A 26,214-nucleotide genomic window follows, 5' to 3' on the forward strand; every position below is an offset into this window, starting at 1 on the left:
GGGACAGGCGGGAATCAAACTCATGCGGAAGTGGCTTTAGATTCTCAGTGCTGTGCTTTAACCCGCTGCGCCACCAGGGAGGGCCTATGTTGGCATTCTTAACAATAAAATTCCTATCAAAGAATCACTCTACCCCTCATCTGTTTGTAGTAGTCTTTTCATCTTTGAGATGAATGCAAACCAATTTACAGATGTGTAAAATAATTTACATTATTAATACACTTTCCAGATATAATCACCACTGAGCTATGTCATCTTTGTAATAAAATACGTGCTCTCCAGCTTTTTATATTCATTTCTTTAAAGTTTCTAAGACATTAGAACCTTCTGTATATATTGTTTGAACTCCTCTTTTAATAACTCTGTTTTCAAATGGCATAATGACCTAGAGCCCTTATGAAGAGTAAGTCAATGAGCAGATTCCTTGTAAATCACAGCCTTAATAATGCTGTGGATACGTGGCCCCTCATCCATTCTAGTGCGGCTGTTGGGCCATAAGTGTCAGGACATAACTGCATGTTGAAACTCTGTTACTCCTTTTGTTACATTTTGTAGACTTTAGTAAAAGTCTATTTGCAGACCATTCTTTAATTGTCCAATTTATGACATGTGCATGTATGGAAAACTACTATGCTGAGCATTTTTTTAAATTGAGGTAACATTGGTTTACAACACTCTGTAAGTTTTGGGGGAGCAGGTTCACCCCTCTTCATATTTACATCACTATTGCCTCCAGGGTGGCCACATTGAAAATGGGATGAAGGAAAGACAGCACAAAATCCAAGTGGTGATAGAGATACCTAAGGAGCTTACACCTCTGGGGATGTAGCGCCTTCCCCCTGCCAGTCTCATTCATTCATTTGTTATCAGATTTAGAGAAGGTAGGCAAGTATATGGAGGAATGCTTGAAGGAATGTGTGGAGATGCATAATAGACTGGTATAAACTAGGGGGTGGGGTGGGGGAGGAGGGGCTGGTGAATAGGAGCTGTTGCTGGGAGGCTCCATTGTTGCTGCTCATCAAAACCTCCTATCTTTAGTTCCAGTTAACACTTAACTTCCAAGGTGGTCTAGCTGGTTATGCTAATCTGGCCATAATGTCTGTCTGCTGTTTTCAGCAGATATCCTCATACCAAGACTTTTGTCCTGTGAGAGCCTCCCTGCCTGAGTCTACATTTTAACTTGACCAGCAGCAACTTTGGGTGCTAAGCAAAATCCTGACCACAAAGGGGAGGTACATATTACCACACCACACCCATCACCATAGCACTCATAATCCTCCACCATAGACCACTAGGCTCTGACCCTTACTCGCTACCTATCCATCTAATTGCTTCAATAATTGTGGTAAGCACTTCCCATGAGTTATTTCCGTTTAACCACAGAATAATCCTGTGATATGAGCAGAAACATTAACCTTCTTTTTGGAGACCATAAAAACAGAAAGAACATTTCACATATTAATACAATAGTAAGAACTGTGTAGACTTTCCAAGGGAACATAAAGATGTTATTTGGCTGGTAGGGGAATCTGACATAGAACAAAGTGCTCTATGGACACATAGAAAGCAACTTGTTGGAAATTTTGTCTCTCTTTATATTGTTTAAAACAAAATACATAGTGACTATAGAATTCAAGACAGTGTTAATATTGTTTTTTTCTAATACCAGCTTGTAACATAAATGCTATTGAGGTGATATTAACTTTTAAAATTTATGTTAGAATTCAGAAGAAATTTCCTTTACGATCTGATTTCCCACTGATTTTCTCAGATCTATCAATAATTAACCACTCTTTCATACAGAATAAAATATTGTTTACCAGATCAAAACCAAATTACTATTTAATGATGTGTGATCTTGGATTTTAGAACTTAAGGAGGCTAAAACAAAATAATTATCTTTCTAAAACATTAAATGTTTTCAATAGTAAGAAAATATAATGGCATTATATCCAAAATTCGAGGGAAATTAAAATTCTAGGTACAACTTGACCCTGAGTTCTCAAAGGAGTTTATTTGGATATAGCCCCTTCTATTTCTCTTCTCTATTCTCCTTCTTGGCTTCTCTCCAGGTTCCAAATTAGTATGAATAAGGAGTCCACATTACCAAGCCTACCTGCTCACAATTTATGGCCAGTGTATATGGGCACACACAGGATTGGAGGTTTGGGAGGATTTTAGAAAATTCTCTTGTTTTGAGAGTAACTTATTATCCTGAATTGGGTCATATGCTCAACCCTGCCTGAAACAATCACATCAGGAAAACATAAGTGACCAGATGTATTATTTATCTGTTGCTGCCAAAACAAATTACTACAAAATTAACATCTTAAAATAACACACATTTGTTTAGAATCTTAGCTCATGTGGTCAGGAATCTGGGCATGGGTTAACGGGTTTCTTGCCTCAAGCTTTCTCTTAAAGCTTTGATCTATATGTTGACTAGGGCTGTTGCTCATCTGAAGGCTCAACTGAGGAACTTCCATCCCCAAGATCTTTGCATGTTATTGGCAAGTTCAGTTCCTTTTGGGCTACTGAATGAAGGGCGTTATTTCCTAGCTGACTGTTTAGTAGATGTTTTCCTCAATTCGTTGTCAAGGGCCTCAACACAGCAATTTGTTTCACCAAACCTACCAAGGAAAGAGGTCTTCTAGAAAGAAGAAAGACAGAATTTTCCTAATTTAAGCATGATTTGAAGCAAGTTACTGAAAGGTAGGAACAACTGCACAAACCATTAATACCAGGAAAGAAGGAAGAGTGGGGATAGGTATCACCCCTGTTTTGAGTCATGTGCCCATCCTTGAAGATGGTGGATAAGAAAATTTTCAAAGTATAGAACAGAGACTGAGTGAGGGTCAAGTGCCTCAAGGAACATTGTATCAAAAGAAATTTAGATGCTGCAGGTGACTTCAGTTCTCTATGACAGATACCCAGACTTAGCTGAGTTACACAGAAATCCAAAAAAGAAAAAGCTGGATTTCTACTCCCATGCCTTTGAGTCATTATGAATGTCAGTGCTTATTTTAAATTACCTAATTATATGTTTATAGCCAGCTCCATTTTTTATCTATAAAAAATTTACATTATAATTTTCAGCCAATGCCTCTGTATGGATAGATTAAAATTTCTGTATGTGAATCTGCTGAGATTGTTTTAAGTGTAAAGATTACACACAGGCTAGAGGTTCAAATTCTCCCATAATTCATCTTCCTTTACCCTTATTGGGGAAATGAGACAAAACTAAATCTTCAACCCAAATTTTTCAGGATTTTGGCAGTAACCTTAGGGTTAAAAATGGGAGGGGAGGGACTTCTGTTTTATAAACATCATAGATTTGCAAATTGACTTCATAATAAAAGTAAATAAGTCTTCATCATAGAAGATATTTACCTTACCCAAGAGATTTCAGAATGATTAATATTGTTCAACTAAGATGTGCTTTGCTTTCCTTCATCACAATGCATCTGGAAAGAATAATAGGTATCAATTTTGTCCCAGATTCTCTTAGTAAGTTCTTTCAAAATCAGACTTAATGGATTTTAGACAAAACTTAACTAAGCATTGTAAATGTGTTTATAACTTTGGAGTCAATTATTAATAAAAGTATATACTTATGTTCTTATAGGGAAATACTTTTAACTAATAGATATAGCTGGTATTTATTATTATAGTTGATACTGTTGTTATTTTCACTAAGATTTATTTTGTGCCTGCTACGTGCCAAGTACTATTTTAAGCACTTTCATATTTATCAATTCTTTTTAATTTGTCCTGGCAATCATCTTTTTTAAAATATGTATTAATTTCATTTTCACCACTCTGTAATACTTGCACAGAACACTTGGAATTTAAGCAATCAGAAAGTGTTCATTTCCCAAACTATCAAGCTAAGTTTGAACTAATTAGACCAAGTCTTCTCGGTGGGAAGAATCAACCCCATTTCAACTTCTGCGGGTGAGGGATGTGGGTTAAGTTCCTTTCTCAAGAAATTCAGTCATTGAACCAGGGATTACTTGGAATGTGAATCTGAGACACCAAGGATATTTCGATTTTACTTTGGTTTACAGACTCTCTATTTAGTTGATTATGTCTACTTATACAGTAGGAGGGACAGCCTTCTGGTTTCCTGTGTCTGGCCACTTCCAGTTTCTTCTCTCCATTCTCTCTGTCATGTCCTCTCAGGTGATGTGTGTGTAAAAAAAAAAAAAAAAAGTTTGATCATCTCCCTCTGTTCTTGAAAAAGAAAATAACTACTGGTGTCCTTTCCTTGAACAACAGATTCCTTGATCATCTTCTTTCCCACCTACTTATCTTGCCCCATTTCCTTTGGCATTTCCTTCTTTAGGCATGTGCATAGAACCTTTGATCAAACAACCATAAATCTTTCAGTTACTGAGATACACCTTCCATCATGCTGTTCCTTCTGCCTAGAATATCATTGTATTACGGTTTTCCAGAGAAAAGAACCAGTAAGGTCTTTCTTTCTTCCCTCCTCTTCCTCTCTATCTCATTCCCTTCTTCCCTCTTTCTTCCTTCCTTCTTTCTCCCTTCCTCCTTCCCTCCCTCCTTTCCTTCTTTCCATGTATAGATAGATAGATTTATTATAGAAATTGGCTCATGCAACTAGAAAGGCCAAGACTCCCACAATCTGCTCTGTGCAAAAAGGAGAATCAGACAAAGCTGTCTTGTAATTCAGTGTGAGTCTAAAGGTCTGAGAATCTCAGAGCCTGACAGTACAAGTCCTGATCTGAATCTGAAGGCCCAAGAACCAGAACCAGCAATGTTGGAGTTCAGGGGCCTATGAATGTCCTAGTTCAAAAGGTAAACTCATCCTTCCTCTGACTTTTTGTTTTACTAGACCCTCAATTTGAGGTGATGCCCACCCATATTGACAAGGGTACTCTTTACTTAGCCTATAGACTCAAAGGCTAATCTTCTCTGGAAAAATAGATACACCCAGAAAAAAATCACCCTACCACTTCTCTGGGCAACTCTTAGTCAAGTCCAGCTGACACAAAATTAGCCATCACAATCATCTTCCTTTTATTTGCTTCACCAACTCCTACTAAATCTTCAAGTCACACAGATCATAAGAATTCTGTAAGCTCTTTACCCAAGTCAAATTAAGCATCCTTTCTTTCCTTCTATATTTTATATATCTCATCCTTCCTTCTATATTTTATATATCTCATACATATCTCCATTATAGCATTCATCATGCTTTCTTATAGTATTCTTCCCACTAGACTTAAGATCCCCTAGGTTAGGGCAGGTTCCCTTTCCTCCTTGGCCCAACACATAGTAGGTCTCGATGACTTGATGCTGTAATCAGCTTCTTCTGAAAGAAGATTCAAACATTTTCTAGAACCCTTAAAAGAAAGGAAAATAAGGAGAAATTCAAAAGAATTCCTTTTTTTTTTCCCAGTCAGGTATGGCCTATATATATTTTTTTGTTGTCTGCCAGAAGATTTTAGCATTTTAGGTTTAAATTTCATTTCTTATTTTAGATTATACCCCAGCGCCTAAGTTGTCAGATTTGTTTTGTAAAGGATGGTATTTCTTAAGTGCTCCATGAAGTTTGTAGTTCAAAATAAAATTCAAAGCCTTAGGGAAAATTGAATCTGAGCTCTTGAGTTTCCTTAACATTTAAACACCAAAGCGTGATCTTAGAACACTTTCCCAAAAATCTTAGCTTTTTGATCCAGAACACTGTTGATGTACAATATTCCACAATTCCTGGAATGATTAATCCCTCTTCCTCTCCTGTTGTCTGTCATCTTTGCTTTGCTTTCTTATTTCTGTATTCAGATCAGTCATCATTTTATAAGTGAAGAGACAGTGTTCTTTTTCATCATCGTTGTTTTTATCCAATATTAGTTTTTCTCCGTATGGAAAATTATTATACATCTCAAGTTAGAGGAAAATTAGGATTGGGGAAAAAATATGATACTGGGACATTTTAGTTCAAAACAGTTGTTAAAAAGATCTCTCCTACACAATTCTGTAGAAATGAACACTCTTCTCTCCTAGCTCCTACATGTGTATTATAAAATATAAAAGAGAGGCAAACATGTTCACTTAGAGAGCATATACAGTTGCTCTCCCAAATGTGGTCATATCCTTCTTAAGAAGTGTAATGTGTTCTATTAGTCTCTAAAAATGACTTCATTTGAAATGTGTTGCAATGAACAACTAATATTCCCTTTTTTCCTTATGGAGTTAGGAATAAGAACCATCCTTTCTTTTTCTTTCTTTTTTTTTTAAAAGATTTATTTTTATTTATTTGTGCATACAGAACTGGGGTACAGGCCATAGGCTCAGGGGCGGCGAGAGGCTTCACCAGAGACAAAGCGGGGAACAGAACAGGCAGATCGACGAAGTACACTGCTGAGGGGAGCAGCGGGCGGGTCAGGAGAGGTCTGCCACACCATGTGGTCACCTCCGGGGCAGGCGGGCATCGAACTCATGCGGAAGTGGCTTTAACTCCTCAGTGCAGTGCTTTAACCCGCTGCACCACTAGGGAGGGCCAAGAACCATCCTTTCTTGCCCTTCCTTGTTCCACCCTCTTTCTTCTCTGTTCACCTTTAAGTGCATTAAGCAGACAAGGATATTCAGTGCTGAAGACCTGGCTATTGGTGCATATCAGATAAGACAAAGCACCCAATGATATCAAGGGTGTGGGCATTCTGAACACTTCACAATACAGTGCATTTCCCTCTGATGATTGACCAACCTGCCCAGCCCATTCATTTTTCTCTGAAACAAAGATAACTGTCAAGAAAAAGGACAGATGACTCAGTACCAGCCCAAGGGACTGAATAAACAGTACAAATATATATTCTATACCCCTAGCATTTGAATAACTCTTTATAATTCATAGTGATTTTTCTCATATGTTATTTCATTTAATCTTCAAACAAAGCAACAAAACCATAACACAGATGGTATGAGGTGTTTCCATCATGGAAGCAGAGCAAAATCCCAGTAACTTGCCTAAGCAGAACAGTACTTGTTCTATGCTCCATCTCAAGAATAAAAACAACAAGTATTTAGATAGTAGAGTATGGCCATGATCAAACCCAGGCGGGTTGGCTCCAGGGTCTGGACTCTTTACCACCATGCTGTGAGCTTCTCCTTGAGGAGGCTCCTCTTCCTGGACAACAGCATAGGTACCTGAGCAGAGTGGAGAGGCTGAGCACCTGTGTGGAAGCAAGCATAGATATAGTCTTGTGGAACAAACACAAATAACTTCTCCCTGTCTGTCTCTGAGTTTGATATTCAATAGTGTTTCATTGCTTTCTATGTATTTTTTGGTTTCAGGTGGAAAGATACACATTTTTTGCAAAGTATATGCCTTATGTTGGTTACTTTGCTGCTAGGATAAAAAGGTATTTATTACATTTTGGGAGGTTAATCAATATCCTTTTACTTTAATTCTTATCTAGATGAATTCTCTTGTATCTTCCTAAGTGCCATTCTTCTGTTTAAAAATTTGATAACTATAACCTCTGCCAAATCATTTACCCATCTTAACTGTTTCACCAACTAGCAGCACCTATTTTTTGCATAAATATTTGTTTTATTTATGCATACAAGACCTGGGGTATAGGACAAAGGTGCAGGTGGGGGGTGGGGGTTTTAGAGGATTCACCAGAGACAGAGTGGGGAGCAGAACAGCCCGACTGATGAAGTACACTGCTGAGGGTAGCAACGGGCGGGTCAAGAGAAGTCTGCTCTACATGTGGGTCAGCTCCCCGGCCAGGATCAAATTCACTGCAGTGGCTGCCCATAATTTCATAGTGACCATAGATGTAAAGCTTTGTGCCACCAGGGAGGCCCTAGCAGAACTTACTGTAGCAGGGAATGTACCAGGTTTTTCTTCTGCTCATGAAACCTGGAGTCACTGGAGCAGTTTTCTCTAATTCATGTCTCCTTATGGTGACAAGATGTCATGTTTCCAAACTTTAATTCTTCTAATCTCAAATGACATTTCCCTTTTATTTTCTTTTATTTAGTTTTACATCCTTTTTCATTTTTGTACAGTGTACACTTTCTCCTCTCAGGTGCAGTCCCTGTGAAATTCCCACCACCAGTTCTCTCATGCATCTGGTGGCCTAGGGGCTAAGTCTCAGCCTTATCACTCAAATGACATTTTTTAAATGGTAAACACTTTCCCACTAGCCTATAAATTTCATATGTGCACATATATTCAAAACTATATCCCCCTGCTGAACAAAATTGTTGGACCAGAAGCTACTTTATAAGTATTTTGTTAAAGAAGTCAGTTAATGCTGGAGTTGAATAAAATACTAAAAATGTATCCCCCAATTAATTAGAACTTAATTAAGAGATTTATGGAATTAATCAGAATAGCTTGCCTTCTACATTTAAAAGAGAAAATTAATTTGAAAAACCTAAATTGATATAATGGATTTTGATTTCATATAATTGCAACAGTTTTCAGACTATTTCCTGGAGTAAGCATACATTCGTCTCAATATGCTAGGCTTTCAGTGGCTGCACTGTTTGGTAGACACTGGGAAGAGTTAAGAAAATATCAAAATTAAGCTGTCCTCCAGGTTTCAACATGCCACTACAGAATAAGACAGAATATATAAGACATGCCATCACAGTACATGAGATTTGATAGTTCATGTCTTTCAATAAATATTTATCTCATCAAAGGTGCTAAATTTATTAGCATAAAGCCATTAGTATATCCTTTTTAACATTTATAGAATTTATAGGGCTGTCACTTCTCTCAGTGTAGTTATTGGTAAATTATGTGTTCTTCCTTTCTCTTATTAGCCTGACTAGTGTTTTGTGAAATTAATTATCTCAAGTAATTATTTTTGTTTTTTCTGGGTTTTATTGCATTCATTTGCCTTTTGACATATACTTCCTTATTTCTGTTTGCCTTTAGTCCTATTTTTACTTTTTCTCAGCTTGATATAGATGTTGAAATTATTGATTTGAAATTTCCTTTCTCTAATGTAGGCATTTAATATGATAAATAATTCTCTAAGTACAACTTTACATCTCACAAATATTGATATGCTATACTTTTGTTTTTATTCAGTTCAAAATATTTTCTTAGTGTGTGAGAAAACATGCTAATAAAAACACAAACAAGTGAAAATAAAAATCTCAAGATGTGATGATTATGCCCAGTGGTGACCAATGAATCTTTACATTAATTAGATCCATATTAATATGGATAGACCCCTTGGGAGCATTTGAGTTAAATATTTAATAAGAGATCATTAAATAAAAAGAGTATACTATAAGAAAATTCTAATAATGTACTGGAACGAAAATTTCTAACTGATTATAAACAAAACCTAAGAGTTGGTTGGGAATAGGCAGATAGATAAAGGGAGAAATGCATTCCAGAAATTACAACATATGGTTTAGGAAAAGGAGACTAGAGAAGAGATATTATTGTGAATATCTAAATTTAATGGAATAAGGAGTAAATAGAATGTCTTAGAAGGGTGGCTATCTTATCATCAAATAATTCTAGAAAATTATATGATAATTAGAACAGGGAAAAAATAAAGTAACTATGAGAAGAGTGGAGAAATGACACAGTAGCTCAAAGCTAAACTGAGAAAAGTGGGTAAGAGGATTGTGACAATATCAACAAGTCACAAAAATGATATTGACACATCAACAAAAAAGAAGTGAGGTGACAGCAATATAAAAAGAGAAATAAGTAAGATGAAATAAAGCATGGCTAACTCAAGCATAATTGTCATTACCTGAAGCCATTTGTAAAAGGGGAACAATTACTTGTGTTCTTTTTTAAATTCCAGATTAAACAGGCTATATATAATGCACACATTTTCAAAGTGATAATTTTAAAGGCTAAAAATAATGGGGTAGACACCTAAGACATAAAAGTGAGTAAAAGTAAAAATGATAAATTTTCTTCTAAAGAAACTTTAGTTCTTGTGAAGCATGATGAGGATGATAGACAAACTACAAACTATAGAAAACATTTCAAAATCAAAAATTTAAGAAATTCCTTAATCTGGAATTTATAAATACTTTGAAACCTCAAGTGTAAAAAACCAGTTGATCCAATTCAAAAATATGGAAAACAGAAATTTTACCAGAAAGGATATAAATATGGCAAATAATCATAAAATATATCCAGTATCATTGCTATAAGGGAAATTCAAATTAAAACCACAATGAGGTATCTCTGTTCATCCATCAGAATTAAAATTAAGAAATAAAAGTGATTACACTAAATTCTAGTGATCTAAAGAAACTGATCTCTTACACTAGTAGGAATGGCAAGTGATACAACTACCCTGGGAAATAATACACTATACTATATAATCCAGTAATTGTACCCTTTTTCTAGGTTCACACAAAACCTTACATGCCCATGTATACAACAGTTTTATTCATATCTGGAAACAACCCAAATACCATTCAGTGATGAACTTTAATCAAAGTGGTACACTCATATGATGAAATACTAACCACAGGAAGAAATGAGCTATTCATACCCAGAATGACTTATATGGGTTTCAGGAGAATTATGCTGCATTTAAAAAGACAATCCTAAAGACAATCTACTATGTTATTCCATGCACAGAACATATTAGAAATGACAAACTGATAGAGCTGGATAACAGGTTAGTCATTGCCATGGATTAAGGATAGAAGAGGGAGAGAGATAGCTGTGGCTATAAAAGAACAGCAGTAAGGATCACTGTTATGGTGTCACCTCTATCTTGACTATGATGATAGTGACACAATCCATACATGTTAGATTAAATTGCTTAGAACAATGCACACGCACAAATTAGTGCATATAAAACAGGTAAAATTTGAATACAATTAATGCCAACTATCTCATTGTAATGGTTGTACAAGATATTGCCATTGGGGAAAACGTGTTGAAGTCTCTATAGAATCTAGCATCTCTTATTTCTTATAACTAAACATCAATCTATAATTATCTCAAATGAAAAGTTTGAGAAAAGTGTGGACCTGGGGATATCAGGCAAGAGATTAAATAAATTCAATTTGAAATATTATGGACTATTCCACAGGTATTTTAAAAGGATAAGGGATAATAGCATTTCAATAGTAATAGAAGAAACAAATAAATTAAAGCTTATAATTTACCTGGTAGAATTTCCACAAGATTTTGTTGAATGAGCCAAGTAAATTCAGAAAAGTGAGTGTAATATTATTCTACTGTGAAACAATGTCCAAAAAATAACCCCACACATGTCAAATACACATACATGTATGTTCCTATGCATACATATGTACAAAGGAGTTTTGGCAATTGACAAATATATGTAACAAATGTGATAATTTATAATATGAGTCACCTTGAAGGGGAGAAAGGATGACATATTTGGTGTCATGAGATTGGGGGAAAAAGTAACCCAGAAAAATGGACAAAGAAAAAAACAAGATAGAGTTAAAAATATCAATGTATACGCAAAAATAACAATGTGTGCACTTATATGTGTGTTGTTTATGTGAATTTAAAGAAAATTTAGGAATTATTATTATTTGATCATTGTAAATTGAGATTTAACTTACATATAATTCTATTTACCCATTCAAATGGTGTAATTTAGTGGGCTTCAGAATATTCAGAGAACAATGCAACTGTCAATTTTAAAATATTTTTATCCTTCTAAAAAAGAATGGATCCTGTCTTTATTAAAGGTCACTCCCTTTTTTACCCTTTTTCCCTCCCCTAACCTGGGGCAATCATTAATCTACTTTCTAAATGTATCGATTTGTCTATTTTGGATATTTAGCATAAATGGGAATCAGACAATGGGTACAGTATTTTGACTGCTTCCTTCACTTTGTATAATGTTTTCAAGTTTCACCTATGTTGTAGCATCTAGCAACTGTTACTTCATTACCATACATATTCCCTTTTATGGATCTATCACATGGTATTTTTCCATTCAAGGGTATGCAATCACCCTGGGAGAGCAATGGTTTTAGCAGAGCTCTCTTCATATCTTCCCCCAATCTTTCTGTTAGTCTGCCTCCTTGATATCACACCCAGATATTAGGCTCCTCTAACTTCCATCTAATTGCAAACTTGTTTTTGACAATTCTGAAATATAAGTTGTTCTAGCATGTTGTCCAGTTAAACTTGGGCAGGAGTAGTTTTTGAGCTCACTACTTGAAACTTGTTTTAACTCCAGGAGGACATTTCTTAAACCATGCTGAATCTCTAAAACTAGCTTGTCTATCATTTAGTTTGTCCTTATGTGTCCGTTTAATTGCTTACCACAAAAATCGCCATTGTTTTTAATAATACCCTTATGCTTGAACATCTTCGTAATGATTTTCAGATGAAGTAAGTTTGTTGGGGTAGAACTTTAGAGCTCTGTTTTTAGGGTTTGACTCACCCCTTTAACAAATACATTTGCATCAGTGTTCTGGACACTGGACAAGTCTAGTAGTCAGTGTAGTCTGGTTGTCTCATCTTCTCATCTTACCCTTCTGGGCTTTTGGAACTTCTGCCCTATAAGCAAGCTGGGCCAAGGATGGTGAGGGTCTTTGTATTCTGAGTCTGCTGCAACTGAGCCAGACTCCCCTGGAAGTCAGCCTCTGCATCTTGGGTTGGAAATGCTGTTGGCTTTTTCTCTTGATAAGACACCCTCTCCCCTGGATAGAAGTTGAGAAGGTGTGGGGAGAGAGATCCTCATCCTTGGGCAGAACCTCCCAGAGTGGAGTTTCTTTCAAGCTCAGGTAGGCACTAAAAAGGAGGGAGGGAACAGGTGAGTCAGGTGCCACACACTCCCCCTGTCCTTACCCAGGCTTAGTAGACTTTCTTGAATGACTATTTCTTCAGCCTTTATATGTTCTTAGAACAACTTCCAGAGACCTTAAATGGTTGAAAATACAGTTTTCACCAGTTATGTTTGCTTGACTGGAGATAGGGTCTATGCAACTCCTCATGTTGCCTTTCTGGAAGTAGAAACCTCCAGGTTTTTTTTTTAAATGCTGTACTAAAGAGAGTCCCTGGTTTCAATTTTCTTATCTATAGATGGGGATAACAATCCACACCACAGTGTGTAGGACATAGTAGCCCTGAATAACTCTGAGTCTTCTCTTTTCCTCCTCTTATCTCATTTTAGGAACTCGGAGAAGCACTCACTGAATAGAGGTGCCTCCCTAATGATATGTTGTTATTCTTTGGGAATTTTAAGACTCTAAGAAATTATTTCAAGTGAAGTAAGAAATAGATACTATTCAAAAGTGACTTTCAGACCTGAACCAGAGTTCTTTTAAAGGAAATACTTGAACAGAACCACAAACAACATGACTCAAGGTCTCTCTTCTTCCTCCTCTCTCCCTCACCCCCCCCACACCTAGGTTCTGTCCCAATTCATCCCCTCCTACAAATGATTTACCATCTGAATATTACCAACATATGAGAAATTTAACTGTTGGCTAGTTGAGAGAATAAAATTTAGGAACTCTCTACATAAAGCTTTATTAAGTTATCAGTTACCTGAATTTTCTCTAAGCTATGTTTTGTCTGAACCTTGAGATCATTCTCACTCATTCTCTCTCTCTCCTTTCTTCTCTCCCCATACCTGACCCCATGAAAATTATTTTCAGTGTATGTGGTACCACTTACAGGTACTTAGTTCTTCAGATATGAGATGGGATTTGAGGCACTGGGCAAACAGCCTATGTACTTATCAAACCAGAACATTATTGTCATGTTTCCTCAGTCTATCTGTAACTTACCCAGCTACTCGTAGTCTCAAATCAGCATCAGGAGCAATGTGACTATGATCCTAGGAGAAGAATCAGTGATGCTTACTTCTAACTTCACTTGGTATCAGCTTCAAGGTTGGGCAAGGACAAATAGCATCTTGTTTTCAACTTGTCACACAGGTAATGATAAGCACCAGAATCCCTTAAAGTTGATTCCTAATCTGCTACAAACTTATCAAACTTCTTAAAAGTTCCAGAACCAGCCAGGGATAAATAATAATTAAATAAAAATAGGATGAAGATGATAAAAATCCAGACCTGAAAATTCAATTAAAAAACCTAGTTTTCTTCTTTTGAATAAAGAATTCAGAGTTGAGGTATAAGGTTGTTTTTTTAACAATTTAAATCTGAAATAGAGAGCTTTATGTAATTTGGTTTGTGAAACAGAAGTTATTAACTAGTTTAGCAAGGGCATACTGTTCTCATTATGTGTAATAATAGCAAGATAGAGTCTTATACTTAAGAAATGTACACAAATTACTATAATGTTAGAGAAAAATGCTACAATTATAGTAGAGGATCTAAAAATTCCACTTAATTCAGACAAAGAGATTTATTCCTGTTAAAGTAGGATCAGAAAAGATTTCATAAAGGAAGTGTCATCTGACCCAAAGCCAACAAAAGACAGAAATGTGGAGCCATGATAAAACTAACCCAGGAAGACTACAGGCTGCCTTCAGAGTCCAGCCAGGATTCCCCAAGACTGGAGCACTTGGGAAGGGAGCTAGATGATTGATAGCTCAGCATAAAGACCCCAACTGTCACCAAAGGAGTTGGGAATTTATTTCAAAGCCAACAACAATAACAAACATAAAAGTGTTTTGAAATAGAAAGTCACAATCGAAATTATGTCTTAGATGATTCTGACACTAATGGATAACATAACTTTAAAAACAAATAATTGTGGAGTAAGAACAAAGAGGAAAGGAAACACAATGGACTCTGGTGGTGAACAATGGATGATTTAGTGGTGGGTGCACTATGATGGTGATGCTAGATGTTACCTCAATTAAAAATTTTAACTAATTTGAAAAATGAAACAAATAACATACGAAGTAGCTTTTGCTGTGGAAGGCCAAGTAGATCTCAACTAAGAAACAGAACCAAAGTAGACAGCAGTTCCATAAAAATGACCCAAGAAATGGAACCAACGGAAAAACAAGGCACTGTGATGAGGGACAATTCGAACCTGGAAATTATGTCAGCAGCTCCCAGATCGGACACTTGGTCCTGTTTAATGGCTTTGTACCAGGGAGGTTGACAGTGTTCTTAAAAGAATAATGAGACAGAAAAAGATAAGTTTGGGGAAAGAAGAAAAGTGAGATTTCCTGTGTTGAATAAATATTTATTGAGCACTTACTATGTTCCAGCTCTATTCTGGGGGAAAGAGTATTTGTTACCTTTAATTTCTGAAACACTTTCTGAGAAAAAGTGCATTATTTCCAACCTTTGTGACTCCAAAGGCAGAGAGAGCCTGTGAGGAGGAGTCAGACACAAGTAAAATATCTTTCTGACAAACAGAAGTGTCTTGATAAGTAGTGAGAGCTCTGTTGCAAACAGTATTCTAGCCTAAGTCATATGATGTGCTTCCAGAAACTGTGACAAGGGATTCCTGCATTTAGAGGGGGAGGCTGGGCTATTCTTACTTCAACTTCTTTTCCAACCTTAAGAAAGTCTAGTCTTTCTGATGATCTAGTCCTATGGGTTCTATTATTAATCTCTGGTTTCTCTCAGTTATTAAATAAATTATTCAGTCTCTCTGCCATTCAGTAAAACTCACACATTTACATCTGTTCCTGAATTATTTTTTGTTAGGTCTCTTCTTTATTAAAAAATTCTATCCAGTAATGTTACCTTTATAGCTAACTTAGAATGGTAACCCTAGTGGTTTTGACTATAAATATCAGAGGGGAAAAGGATTTCTTGTGCCTAGTGATATTCTTGTTTGGAAGAAACCCTGCAAAGGAGAAATGAATTATCTTGATTTCAAGATTGCAAAGCAGTTTCTGTATTTTGCAGTATTTCAAAAGAGGAAAATATATCTCAGAAAGGTTCATTTTGATACAGCATGGTAAAAGAAAAAGAATAATTATTCTCCAAGCATGGTACAGCTTTAGATCAGAAACGTTTATCTGTGCCGCATTTAAAGAAGAAACGAAAGGAAAGAAGAAAGGGAATCTATAGCGATCATGGCTATAAGCTCCAGTTAAAGCTTTGCATTTTCTGGTGTCTTTGGAAACGTAAAATTCCACAACAACTAATTCTGAACCGTATAACCAGTATGAAGATTCAATTCAGATTTAAGCACTTCGGTTTGCTTTTGAATCTTGCTATTTTCTGCATTTGTTTTGACTGCTCTCATCATTCAAGATTGACGCTTGGATGGGTGTGTAGGAGGGAAGCAGCAGCAGCAGGCTTACAGCTTGCAGACAAAAAAAATCTGCCTTATCTGATGGCTATTATTGAAAATGCGAGGTGTAGCCTGGGCTGGGTAATGAAGGGGAGCGAGCGAGGGGGAGCCAGGAGCATGGAGCTGCATACTGATGAGTGTAGGAGTACTTGATAAAGAGAATTCTGGCTGCCGGCCGTGCATTGCTATTGTGGAGTACTCCAACAATCACACAGAACGCAGCCCAGCCTAAGCTGACAGCTTGATATGCCTTCTTCTGCTGCCTGGTTTTGGGGGCTGTATGACGTACTGGTCGGTAGTAAAGATTAATATGTAAGAAATGTGGAGCTAGGATCAAGTCATACTCCACAGCCTGCCTGGCAAACTATGTTTTACTTCTGACTTTGCTCTCTCGCTGAGAACATTCATCTGTCAAGCTGGCGGGCTCCTTTGATAGCAACTTTCCCAGGAGCATGATGTGGCAATGCCACCTCTCAGCCCAGGACTACCGCTATTACCCCGTGGACGGCTACTCCCTGCTTAAACGCTTCCCTCTTCATCCTCTTACAGGACCCAGATGCCCTGTTCAATCAGTGGGACAATGGTTGGAAAGCATTGGGCTACCTCAGTACGAGAACCACCTGATGGCTAATGGATTTGACAATGTGCAGTTCATGGTAAGACGCTCTCTGTGTCCACGGAGCTGCCTTTTGTCTGTCTTTGCTTCTTATGTGTCTTTCACGGCTCCGAGGCAGCCTGACGTGCACCACAGCCGGTCAGTTTTATGTATGTAACAGCAGCAGAAAATCGGATGCCCTTAGGGCTGAACTTACTGTGTACATGGAGACACTTGCTGAAAAATGAGGTCGATATGCATATCCCTATGCATAGGTGTTATAGGAATGAACTGGTGAGGGTACTATTTATAGGCAGCGAAAGATTAACATTTATATTCTCCCTGTCATTCTGTGTGTGGTTTTTATAAATTTATGAGCTCAGAGTACCCAGTTAGATGATAGCACTCCTCCGTTAATTCTAGACTCCTAAAACATATGATTTCACTGGAGCATCAGTATTTAGTGAGTAATTTAGATGATCTGTTATGTATATGGTGTGAATTTTTTCCCTGATAATTGTTCAATAAGCAGTTTAAATTGGATGACATTTAGTGTATTAGTAAACTGCTTCAGATCATCAACTTATTTATTTATATTATCTGATTGGAGATCAAGGAGGTGTTATTACTGTAAGAAGAAAACAAACACTTGCATCAACTGTCAATATTGAGAAAGAAAGAATGATTGACTAAGTACCTTCGTGTACTTCCTAATACTGCTCATGCATTCTAAACCTGGTGTGTGCAAACTTCTCACTGTGGTGCATATAGGTGGGGAAGGGGAATGGGGAGAGGTGCAGACCCATAATACAGCTTTCTAATCACTTACATACCTCCCCACCTCATACTCATCAGTATCCCTTGTTAAACTACGTCACTGTCCTTAATATCTTTCCTTGCCTTTAAGGTCCCATTACACACACACCATTGATCCCTAAATTTAGAGAGAGGTACATAGCATAACAGAGCTGCATGTAGCACACAGATGACTTGTAGAGAAAATTAATAGCCACTTCTAAATAAAATTGTTAATATCAGAACTGATAACAAAATCCTGACAACTAGTCATAGCTTTTGATTTCCATTTGAGATTCTTTTTCTGCAAGTTTGAATATTTGATAGTTGAAAATTATTTAAATTGTTCAACTTCTGCCTCATTTCCAAAAATATTTATGTACAGGAATGTAAAAAGAATGTATCTTGCATCAATGTAGCATGATATGCAAGATCTAAATAATTATAGACATAGATCTGATTATACATCTGTATTTGAATAATCAGATAGGCAGCTCCTGTATTTGCCTTGTGTTTAAGTATACTGGCACTGATTAGACAGACAAAAATAGTGGTTATTGAAATAGGAAAAGAGTGAAAGTTCATCAATTGCTATCACATTACTCAGATACTGAAGAAATTTAGCACACTAGTAAGAATTAGAGAAATTACCTAACAGAATGAAAATCTTTTCCTAGTTATTTATTCTTCCCCCACCCTGTCCCTTCTAGAAATAAGACTTTCTTGTTCCCACTTCTCAAACCTTCATCCAAATTTATGAGAAGTTAGGTGTCTGTTTGGCTCCTCTGGATTACTGGGTCACTTTGAAAGATTTAATTCAGCATAATTTTCCTCTGAATGTTAAATGCATATGAGCAAACATAATCCCTTTTCAAAAGACTAGAACTGAAAGGTTAATCAAACATGTTTCAAATAAGCTTGTGGAAATCGTAGAAAATATTTATGAATGAATTATGTATAAGAACGTCAAACTGTACTTCAGAAATCTTGGAAATATATGACAAAACCAAGCTGTGATCTTCTCCACAGATAATTGTCCTTAATTTTTAAATTCCAATCTTGTATATAATTTCCCAGAAAATAAGAAGTTAATTCAGATGAGTCAATCAAATACTTTCTTCATGAGACTAAAATAATTTTTAAACTTTGAATTACCATTTTAAGGAGTTAATTATGAGATGAAGCAAATCATAAAATGGTGTAACCAGTTATTGACACATGCAATATGCCATCTATTTGCTACTAATATCATAAAAATCAATGACTGCCTTAATAAAAATTAGTTATTGATTTCCATAATCTAATTTATTTCATCATGAACTTACTTAAAGTACACTAATATGGTCAACCCACTTTAAGAAAATATTTCATTAACATAGTGAAAAATCTGTTCACCCTGTTCAGTACAATATTCTAGCTTTTGTTTTTCTTGAAGCACATTCTGACCTGCATTTATTCATACTGTTGCCTAAGCAACAAGCACCACACTCCTATTAGCCATGATGTAGTGCAGGTCTTATTAGCATTTTAGAGCAAGACAGTAGAGACATCAAAAGGATATAATTAATGTTTGGTTTAAACATCATAGTTATACTTTATTTAGGAAACATTCTCAAGAGTTAATTTTTCATTTAATCAATATTGCATTAGTGAATGTGGTTTTTAAATGGTTATATAAGTAACTTTCAAAATATTTATTGACAACTTTGAAAGAATCTTTAGCTAATTCCGATTTATGTTCTCTCACACATAAGCAATATATGGATGATTTAGCCACATGACTATGATTAATATAGAGTTCTTACAACATTCCCTTACATGGGTAGAAAAGAAGGGCCCTTATTTACTTTAAAATGTCTATCAATTACTGCTTCTTTTTTGAGCTTTTACTAGATCACCTTGATTTTATTTATGAGTGACTTTCTTCAACATCTGAATACAAGACTTTCAAACTTTACCTATCTAATTTTTGTTTACAGAATAATTGAACATGGCACGACCCTCCTGTTTCCTTAAAAATAGAAAAAAAAATGGAAACTGGTCCAAAGAATAGCTATAAAAGTACATCAGTTCACCTAAAACCTTACAAAAGTCTGATCTGAGTGGGAATCAAATGTCCCTCCACACAGAGTCCTGTGTCTGAAGACTGACTCTCTCTCTTTCATCCCCTCTCAGTCAGCACACCTTCAGCTTCTCAGAGTTAAGCAGTCTCTCTGCTACCCACTAGCCTCTGGGAATGCCACAGTGGTCTCTGACATCCCTCTTATTTTCCCCTCAGTGTGCAACCTATAGAATGTCTGAGTTCCAACCTTCCATTCAGTTTCCACCAGAGTTTAGGCATGAAGTAATTACTATAGAAAATGCAAGCCTGTTTACTTCCTTCATGTATCTGCTCCTGTCATCATCATATTTATTTCCAAGTCTGATGTCTACTCCCTACATTTAAGTCTCAATCTATCTACTCTTGTCTTCAGACTTGTGTTGTTGTACAAGCTTACCCTTCCCCCACAGCTATTTCCTTGCCTTCCCCTCTATTTTATCCTCATAGTTTTAACTCGATTCCTGCCTTGTTTACTTAGCTTTCTGTAATGACTCCAGTTCTTGCTTAAGCCTCTCTGTTCCTGAGTTCATGCACTGGTTGTAGTTGACGTGAAAAATTACATTTGAAGTGCCATTATTCACTCTCTAGAATTAGGAGTTACGTTTTCACTGATCTATATCTTGTCTCCCCAATTAAACTGGAAGCTCCTCAAGTTCAAGTTCTTGCCTTTTCAGTACTCCTAGCATAATGCTGGATACACAACAGCTTGTTGTAGATGGAACCCAGCCTCATTATTAATCCGAAGCCTTGTTTTACCAATGGGAACACTAGACCCTTCATTCATTCATTCAGCAAACAGTTCTGAAACATTTTCTATATGCTAGGGACAGTGTTAAGTAATGAGAGAGGGAACAAATTGAATAACACATAATTCCTGACTTCAAGCAAGTTACAGTGTTTCCGTTAGAATCATATTATTTGCATATACATTGTGTATACACATTCTTTTATACATTCACACATACACATGTACACATACTGTATCACAGGGACGCTACTCTTCAGTATACTCAACCCTTTCAGCCTATGACTTAACTGGCCATTGTTCTTCCAGCAATAATAAGCTAAGTGAAAGGGAAAACTTATCATAGCATGGAGTTAAGGAGGTAGATACTGCTAACATCAAAAAACCAGCCAGTGTTACAGTGGATTTACAGCCTGAAGACTGTAAGAAGTTTTTATTACTTGGAGGTGGAATGACTCATAAGCTCACCATGATAACTAGCTGACAGTTTTATTTGTAAACTCTAATCACAAAGGGGGAATAATGAATTTACACCAACTCCTGTTGATTTTGTGGCATCTCCTGAGTTTCTAGCAACTGCCATGTAGATTGATTGTGACTCCTTTGACCATTATTAAAATGCTCCCGAAAGAGCTTTCACAGAGTAAAAAGCAAAAATATCAGGCACCTTATGGGAAGTGACTTATTTGTATATTTAGGTGGGTAGCTTTCATAAAGAATTTGCTGAGGGTCAAAGAGAGAAGAACCCGTTCAACTTTGAGGTGGAGCCTCAGAGCTCTTGGAAGTCATCCATTTAAGCAGAAGATGTGAGCAAGATCGAGCTTCTAAGTATTTAATTCCAGCTCTTCTTTCCATGTTTGCAGTGCATTTTCCATGCTCATAGACTTACTTCTCCTTTTCACTTTTATATAACTTTTCTGCAATAGCAGCACTATTTGCAATTGGCCTGATAAAATGACCTTTTAAGTATCTTAAAGGATATCATGATACAAGTAAGAAGTAGTTAATCTGGTGACACAAAAATAAATTGTCCCTAAAGGGTAAGACTAATAACGTCCATGATGATTTCTTATACAAATACTGCTTAGGAAAAGTTTATAAAGTTTCTAAGATTTAAAAGTACAAGAGAAAAATACCCACCATAGTCCCTACGCCTTCCTATTTCTGAAACTCTCTGGGCTCTGAGTTGAGTGGGTGGCTTCATATTGAAAATGCAGCTATAAACTCATTTTGGCCAGCAGTTACAAACCCACTTTTGCAAAGTTAAAAAAAAAAATATTCGTTTCCCAACTACTGGCATTTAAGATCTGTTGGTATCCAAAAGTCAAAGCCAGGAGGAAGTCATCCTTCATCTGGACAAACAACTTAATTACCCATATAACAGGCACCAACCTCTCAGTGGTGTGAGGGAGAACTAAAATACGACTTCCCTGTGCCCACTGTGTGGCTTCTCTATGATTCGGTTTGCTCATCTGTAAAATCAATCTAATGAGGAATCTGAAATAAATGTACTTTGGGGTTGTTTCTTAATATTTTGAGCCCTTTATAGGTGCATGTGCGATATTGGTGCTGGCAGTGACTCGTTCTTGTAGGTCTCATGAGGCTGGGAAAGGCACTTTCTGCTCCTGCAGCAGAAAGTTGGAAATGAGGGTGTGTGTGGGGATGAGCATTTTAGAAGAATGGGTTCAGAAAAAGAAAAAAATAGCCATCATTCTGATCTGAGGCAAAGGAAAAATCTTCTACCTAGAAGTTACTCTGATGACATTTCCAAACATGAAAGTGCGCTGCTCCATTTTCTAGTAACACAGTGATACAGCTGCTGTCACTAACCAGTGCTCATATTATCGCCTTTGATTTAGCCATCGCATATTTGCACAATCTCCAGTATTGCTTTAAATGGCAATATTTAGGGTGAAGAAATTACTTCATGAATGAGGAAAATTGTTGAAACTGAATTACTAATTTTAAGAAATCCAGCCCAAACCATATTTCTTCCCCTCTCCAAAGGACAGATCTCTTCAACAAATGTTCAGTGGCCATAACCTCTATTTTCTTAACTCCAGCCACCTCCTTCACCTTATAATCTAGCTGGTTTTCCATGTCTTCTCCTAAAATTGTTCTCTTTTAAATCAGTTGTGACCTGTTTCTTACAAAATCCCCACCCAACTCCCTTTTCTCTTACTTCTCTTTGCTTATTTCACAATGTCTGATTTTCATTTCCCTCTCCTTACTGGTATTGATTATATGTTTATATGATATCTATTATATTGATATGGGTTCTGTGGCATTACGCTGCCTTTTCCAGTCACTTTCATTCTCCTTCCTCTCAATGTGGCCAGTGTTGAACTCATCCATCCCTATGGAGACTGTTGATTCTCATAGGTTTCCCCACTGCTACCACTCTCCACCTGACTTCCAGAGCTGTCCAGCTACTCAGAGACATCTCCGTAGATATGTCTGCCTGCACAGCATTTAGCACAGAGCTGGCAGAGAATAAATGCCTAGCAAAGGTGATGTATCACTGCAGCCAGAGTGCCCTTTCCAAAGCCCACATTTGCTTAAGCTCTACTCTGCTCCGACGCCTTCAGAGGTTCTCACTTCCCTAGGGGAAGTTATATTTCCAAAGTTCTGACTGTGGCTTCCATAGTCAGGCCTGTATGACCTCACCCCAACTTGTTTCCAACCCCAGCTGTCCCCATTTTCTCTCTCCATCGTTCTAGAGAACTGACTGTTTTTCTTTCACTGCTGGCTTTTGCTCATGCTGCTGTCACTGTTGAAAATGATCTTCCTTCCCCTCATAACTCATTTTTTATCCTTTATTTCTGAGCTTAATTGCCTTTTTTTTTTCTTTCACTATTCCTTCTTCCAGCTCTCTGAACGTGGCATACTTGGAGTCCATCTTCTGTAGTCCCTTTTGGGAGTAGGGACTCACCATGTCACATCACGTTACCTCCTTACCTGTACACCCCTTCCACCACTCCTCCTCCACCCCTCTGTCCTACATAAAAGCTGCAACTGGGGCTGGCAGAATTGCTCTGTAAAGAACCAGTTAGTAAACTTATCAGCCTTTGAAGGCCATATGGTCTCTATTGTGACTACACAAATCTGCTATTGTTGCACAAAAGTGGCCATAAAATATATAAGTGAATGGGGATGGCTGTGTACCAATAAAACTTTATTTACAAAAACTGGCAGATTGGTAAATGGGTCATAGTTTGGCCAGCCCTGTCTCTGATTTTGAACCACTCAAGACTTGGAAATACGGCTCTGACCCTCTGGACCTCCACAAGCAACACATGGTCTATGTATGTAGACACAGTACGTTTTGAGGAAAGGAGGAAGACCACAAATAAGGAAGAAGGAAAGGAGAGGGGTGGGAAGAATTCTCAGAAAGGGAGAGCTACACTTGGTTATAGCAGTGTGCCTAAGGACTTTTGGTTTAAGAAGAACCTGGCCGTAGCTGAGGATTTTCAGAGCAAGATACAGCCCTCAGGAGTCTTCCATGAGCTGGAGAGGGGGTTTTGCTTTACCCAGCCAGATTGGAGTGTATTTTCAGCAAGGGAACTGCACAAATATAGGAGCTAGAAAAACACAGCTGTAAAGGAAGCCCGTTGTTCCCTCTGACTGTAGTCCCTTTCTCCTTTCTTCACCTGCTATGCAACATTGTCCCTGAGTCAGCTCAAGCCTCACCTCCTCAGGGACGCATCCCTGATACTCTGTCTTCTGATGGCACCATTGCCCTTTGTCTCCGCACCCCATTCAGAGGCCCTTGCTGGTCCCTAATATATTGCATTATATTTATGTTACCTATTCAGATGTCAGCCTCCAAGCTAGAAAATGAGTTCCTTCAAGGCAGTAATTGGGTCTTATTTATCTTTGTATTCCTAAATTGTCTCTATGGTAAGTAGCTTCTCAATAAATATTGGTTACTGGATTTTTTTTTTTAAGTTCATTCAGTTTTGTGTTCATTGTGTCATTCTCAACCTATCTCTGTCAGTATTAGTATTCCCACAATTAAATGCAGAAAATGAGTCTCAACACAGTTTAAACATTTGCCCAGCATCACCCAGATTTTAAAACCAAACCTCTTTGACTAAAAGTCCTTGCTCAATTCACTAAGACCTCACCATTCCATCATTCCTCCTATGACTCATTCAGTGACTGTTTGTAGATACCCTATAACATTGCATACATGGAACAGGACACTCACCCTGTGTTAAAAGAACTCCCAGTTTATCATACTTCTGGTCCCTCTTATCTTTTCACCAATCCTGTCCCCTCTATTTCTCATGAAAACCCTACTTTGACCAGACTAGATCTCTCAATGACAAATGAACATTGGCCTTCACTTTGCTTGATGAATCCCTCCTACCCTACATAGCCTATTTCCCAATTCCTTGTCAACAAAAACTCATTCCTCAAAGCCCTGGTCCCTCCTCCAGTTCTGGGGAGTCTTCCTCTACTGATCTGGACCCTGCCCACCTCGCCAGCTTCTGTGTACCCTTCTTGAATAGTTGAGATGTTGGGTTACTTATAGTACTCCATCTGGGCCACACTTGTGCACAAAGCTGTGCCTTTGCACTTTTACTGCTTTTTGTATCCACCGTTCACTGCCCCAAACACCCCATACATGATCATCCCAGCCTGTGTGATGCTCATTTCAGAAGTCCCACCCAGAGGTTCCTTCTGGGGAGCCTTTACCAGATTCTTTAGTAGTGCTCATCTATTGTCCACTAACTTTCCACGACATCCTGAACACATTTATTTATTTCTGAATTATCTGCTTCTTTACCTAACTCTTTCCCCAGAAAGAGTGGTCAGTGTTGTTTCCCCAGTTACTAGCCCACAGTAGGTCCTTGTATTGGTTTGCCAGGATTGCTATAAAAAAGCATCACAACAAAAGTGTATCATCTCACAGCTCTGGAGACTGAGGTGAAGGTGTGGACAGGCTTGGTTTTTTTTGTGGGCTGTGGTAGGAGGGTCTGTCCTAGGATTTGCTTTGGTTAACAACTGTCTTCTCCTGGTTTTCACATCATCTTGGCTATATATTTCTCTTTGTTCAAGTTTGCTTTTCTTATAAGGACATGAAAAATTTTAAGTTAAAACTCACCTCATTTAAACTTACTTATCTCTGTTAAAAAAGATACTGGGGTTTGGAATTGGGGGGAGCATAGGGGGGCACAATTCACCCTACAGCAGTGTTCAATAAATGTATGTGCAAATGTATATCCACACACTGCCCAAAACACACCTTGGCAGTCCCCCAAATATGTCTTGAATTGACTTAAAGTCAATCTACTTGAGACTTAAATGAAATTTAAATATCTAAAGAATCATAGGTTGTGATTTCACCAATGATAACGTCAACATTCCTGATAACACATAGTTTTTCATGAATGGGTAATCATAGACAAGTTCACATTACCAGTTACATGAAATCAACAAAGTGAGGACCAAGAATTTCTCATCTCTCTACCCTTGCATTATTTCCAATTAGCTTTATAGCTTCTGCTGTCCTTAAATAAATCAGAATTCTAAGAGATGTTCATTTCTTTGCCCTCTTACTGTTGGTAACTATTTGATTTTAAGATGTCCCAAGGGAATATATGGTTACATAAGTAATGTTTTAGGGAAAGAAAATATAACTAATTTTATAATATAGCTACTGTTCATAGAGATCTTGTTATATTCTTTTTTACATACATTATATTTACTTCTTCCACAAGTGTTATAAAATATGTAGTGTGATACCGATTTTACAAATGATAAAATTTAGCTAG

At 37.2% G+C, this 26,214-nt stretch overlaps 1 protein-coding gene across 10 annotated transcripts in view; it reads left to right on the top strand.

Moving 5' to 3' along the window:
- Positions 1–26,214, top strand: part of ANKS1B (ankyrin repeat and sterile alpha motif domain containing 1B) — a 755,486-nt gene that overhangs the window by 400,919 nt on the left and 328,353 nt on the right. For 9 of the 10 annotated variants that reach the window (XM_004675770.2, XM_012720251.1, XM_012720253.1 and 6 more), the window contains exon 15: positions 16,748–16,854. In XM_004675770.2, the coding sequence (XP_004675827.1) occupies positions 16,748–16,854 (107 nt within the window). Of the gene's footprint in view, positions 1–16,345; positions 16,855–26,214 lie in introns of those variants that run through there. The other variant, XM_004675773.2, reaches the window with a different exon arrangement.

The sequence above is a fragment of the Condylura cristata genome, unplaced genomic scaffold (genome assembly GCF_000260355.1).
Source record: "Condylura cristata isolate star-nosed mole 26May11 unplaced genomic scaffold, ConCri1.0 scaffold00004, whole genome shotgun sequence".
In the NCBI taxonomy this organism is placed as follows: Eukaryota; Metazoa; Chordata; class Mammalia; order Eulipotyphla; family Talpidae; genus Condylura; species Condylura cristata.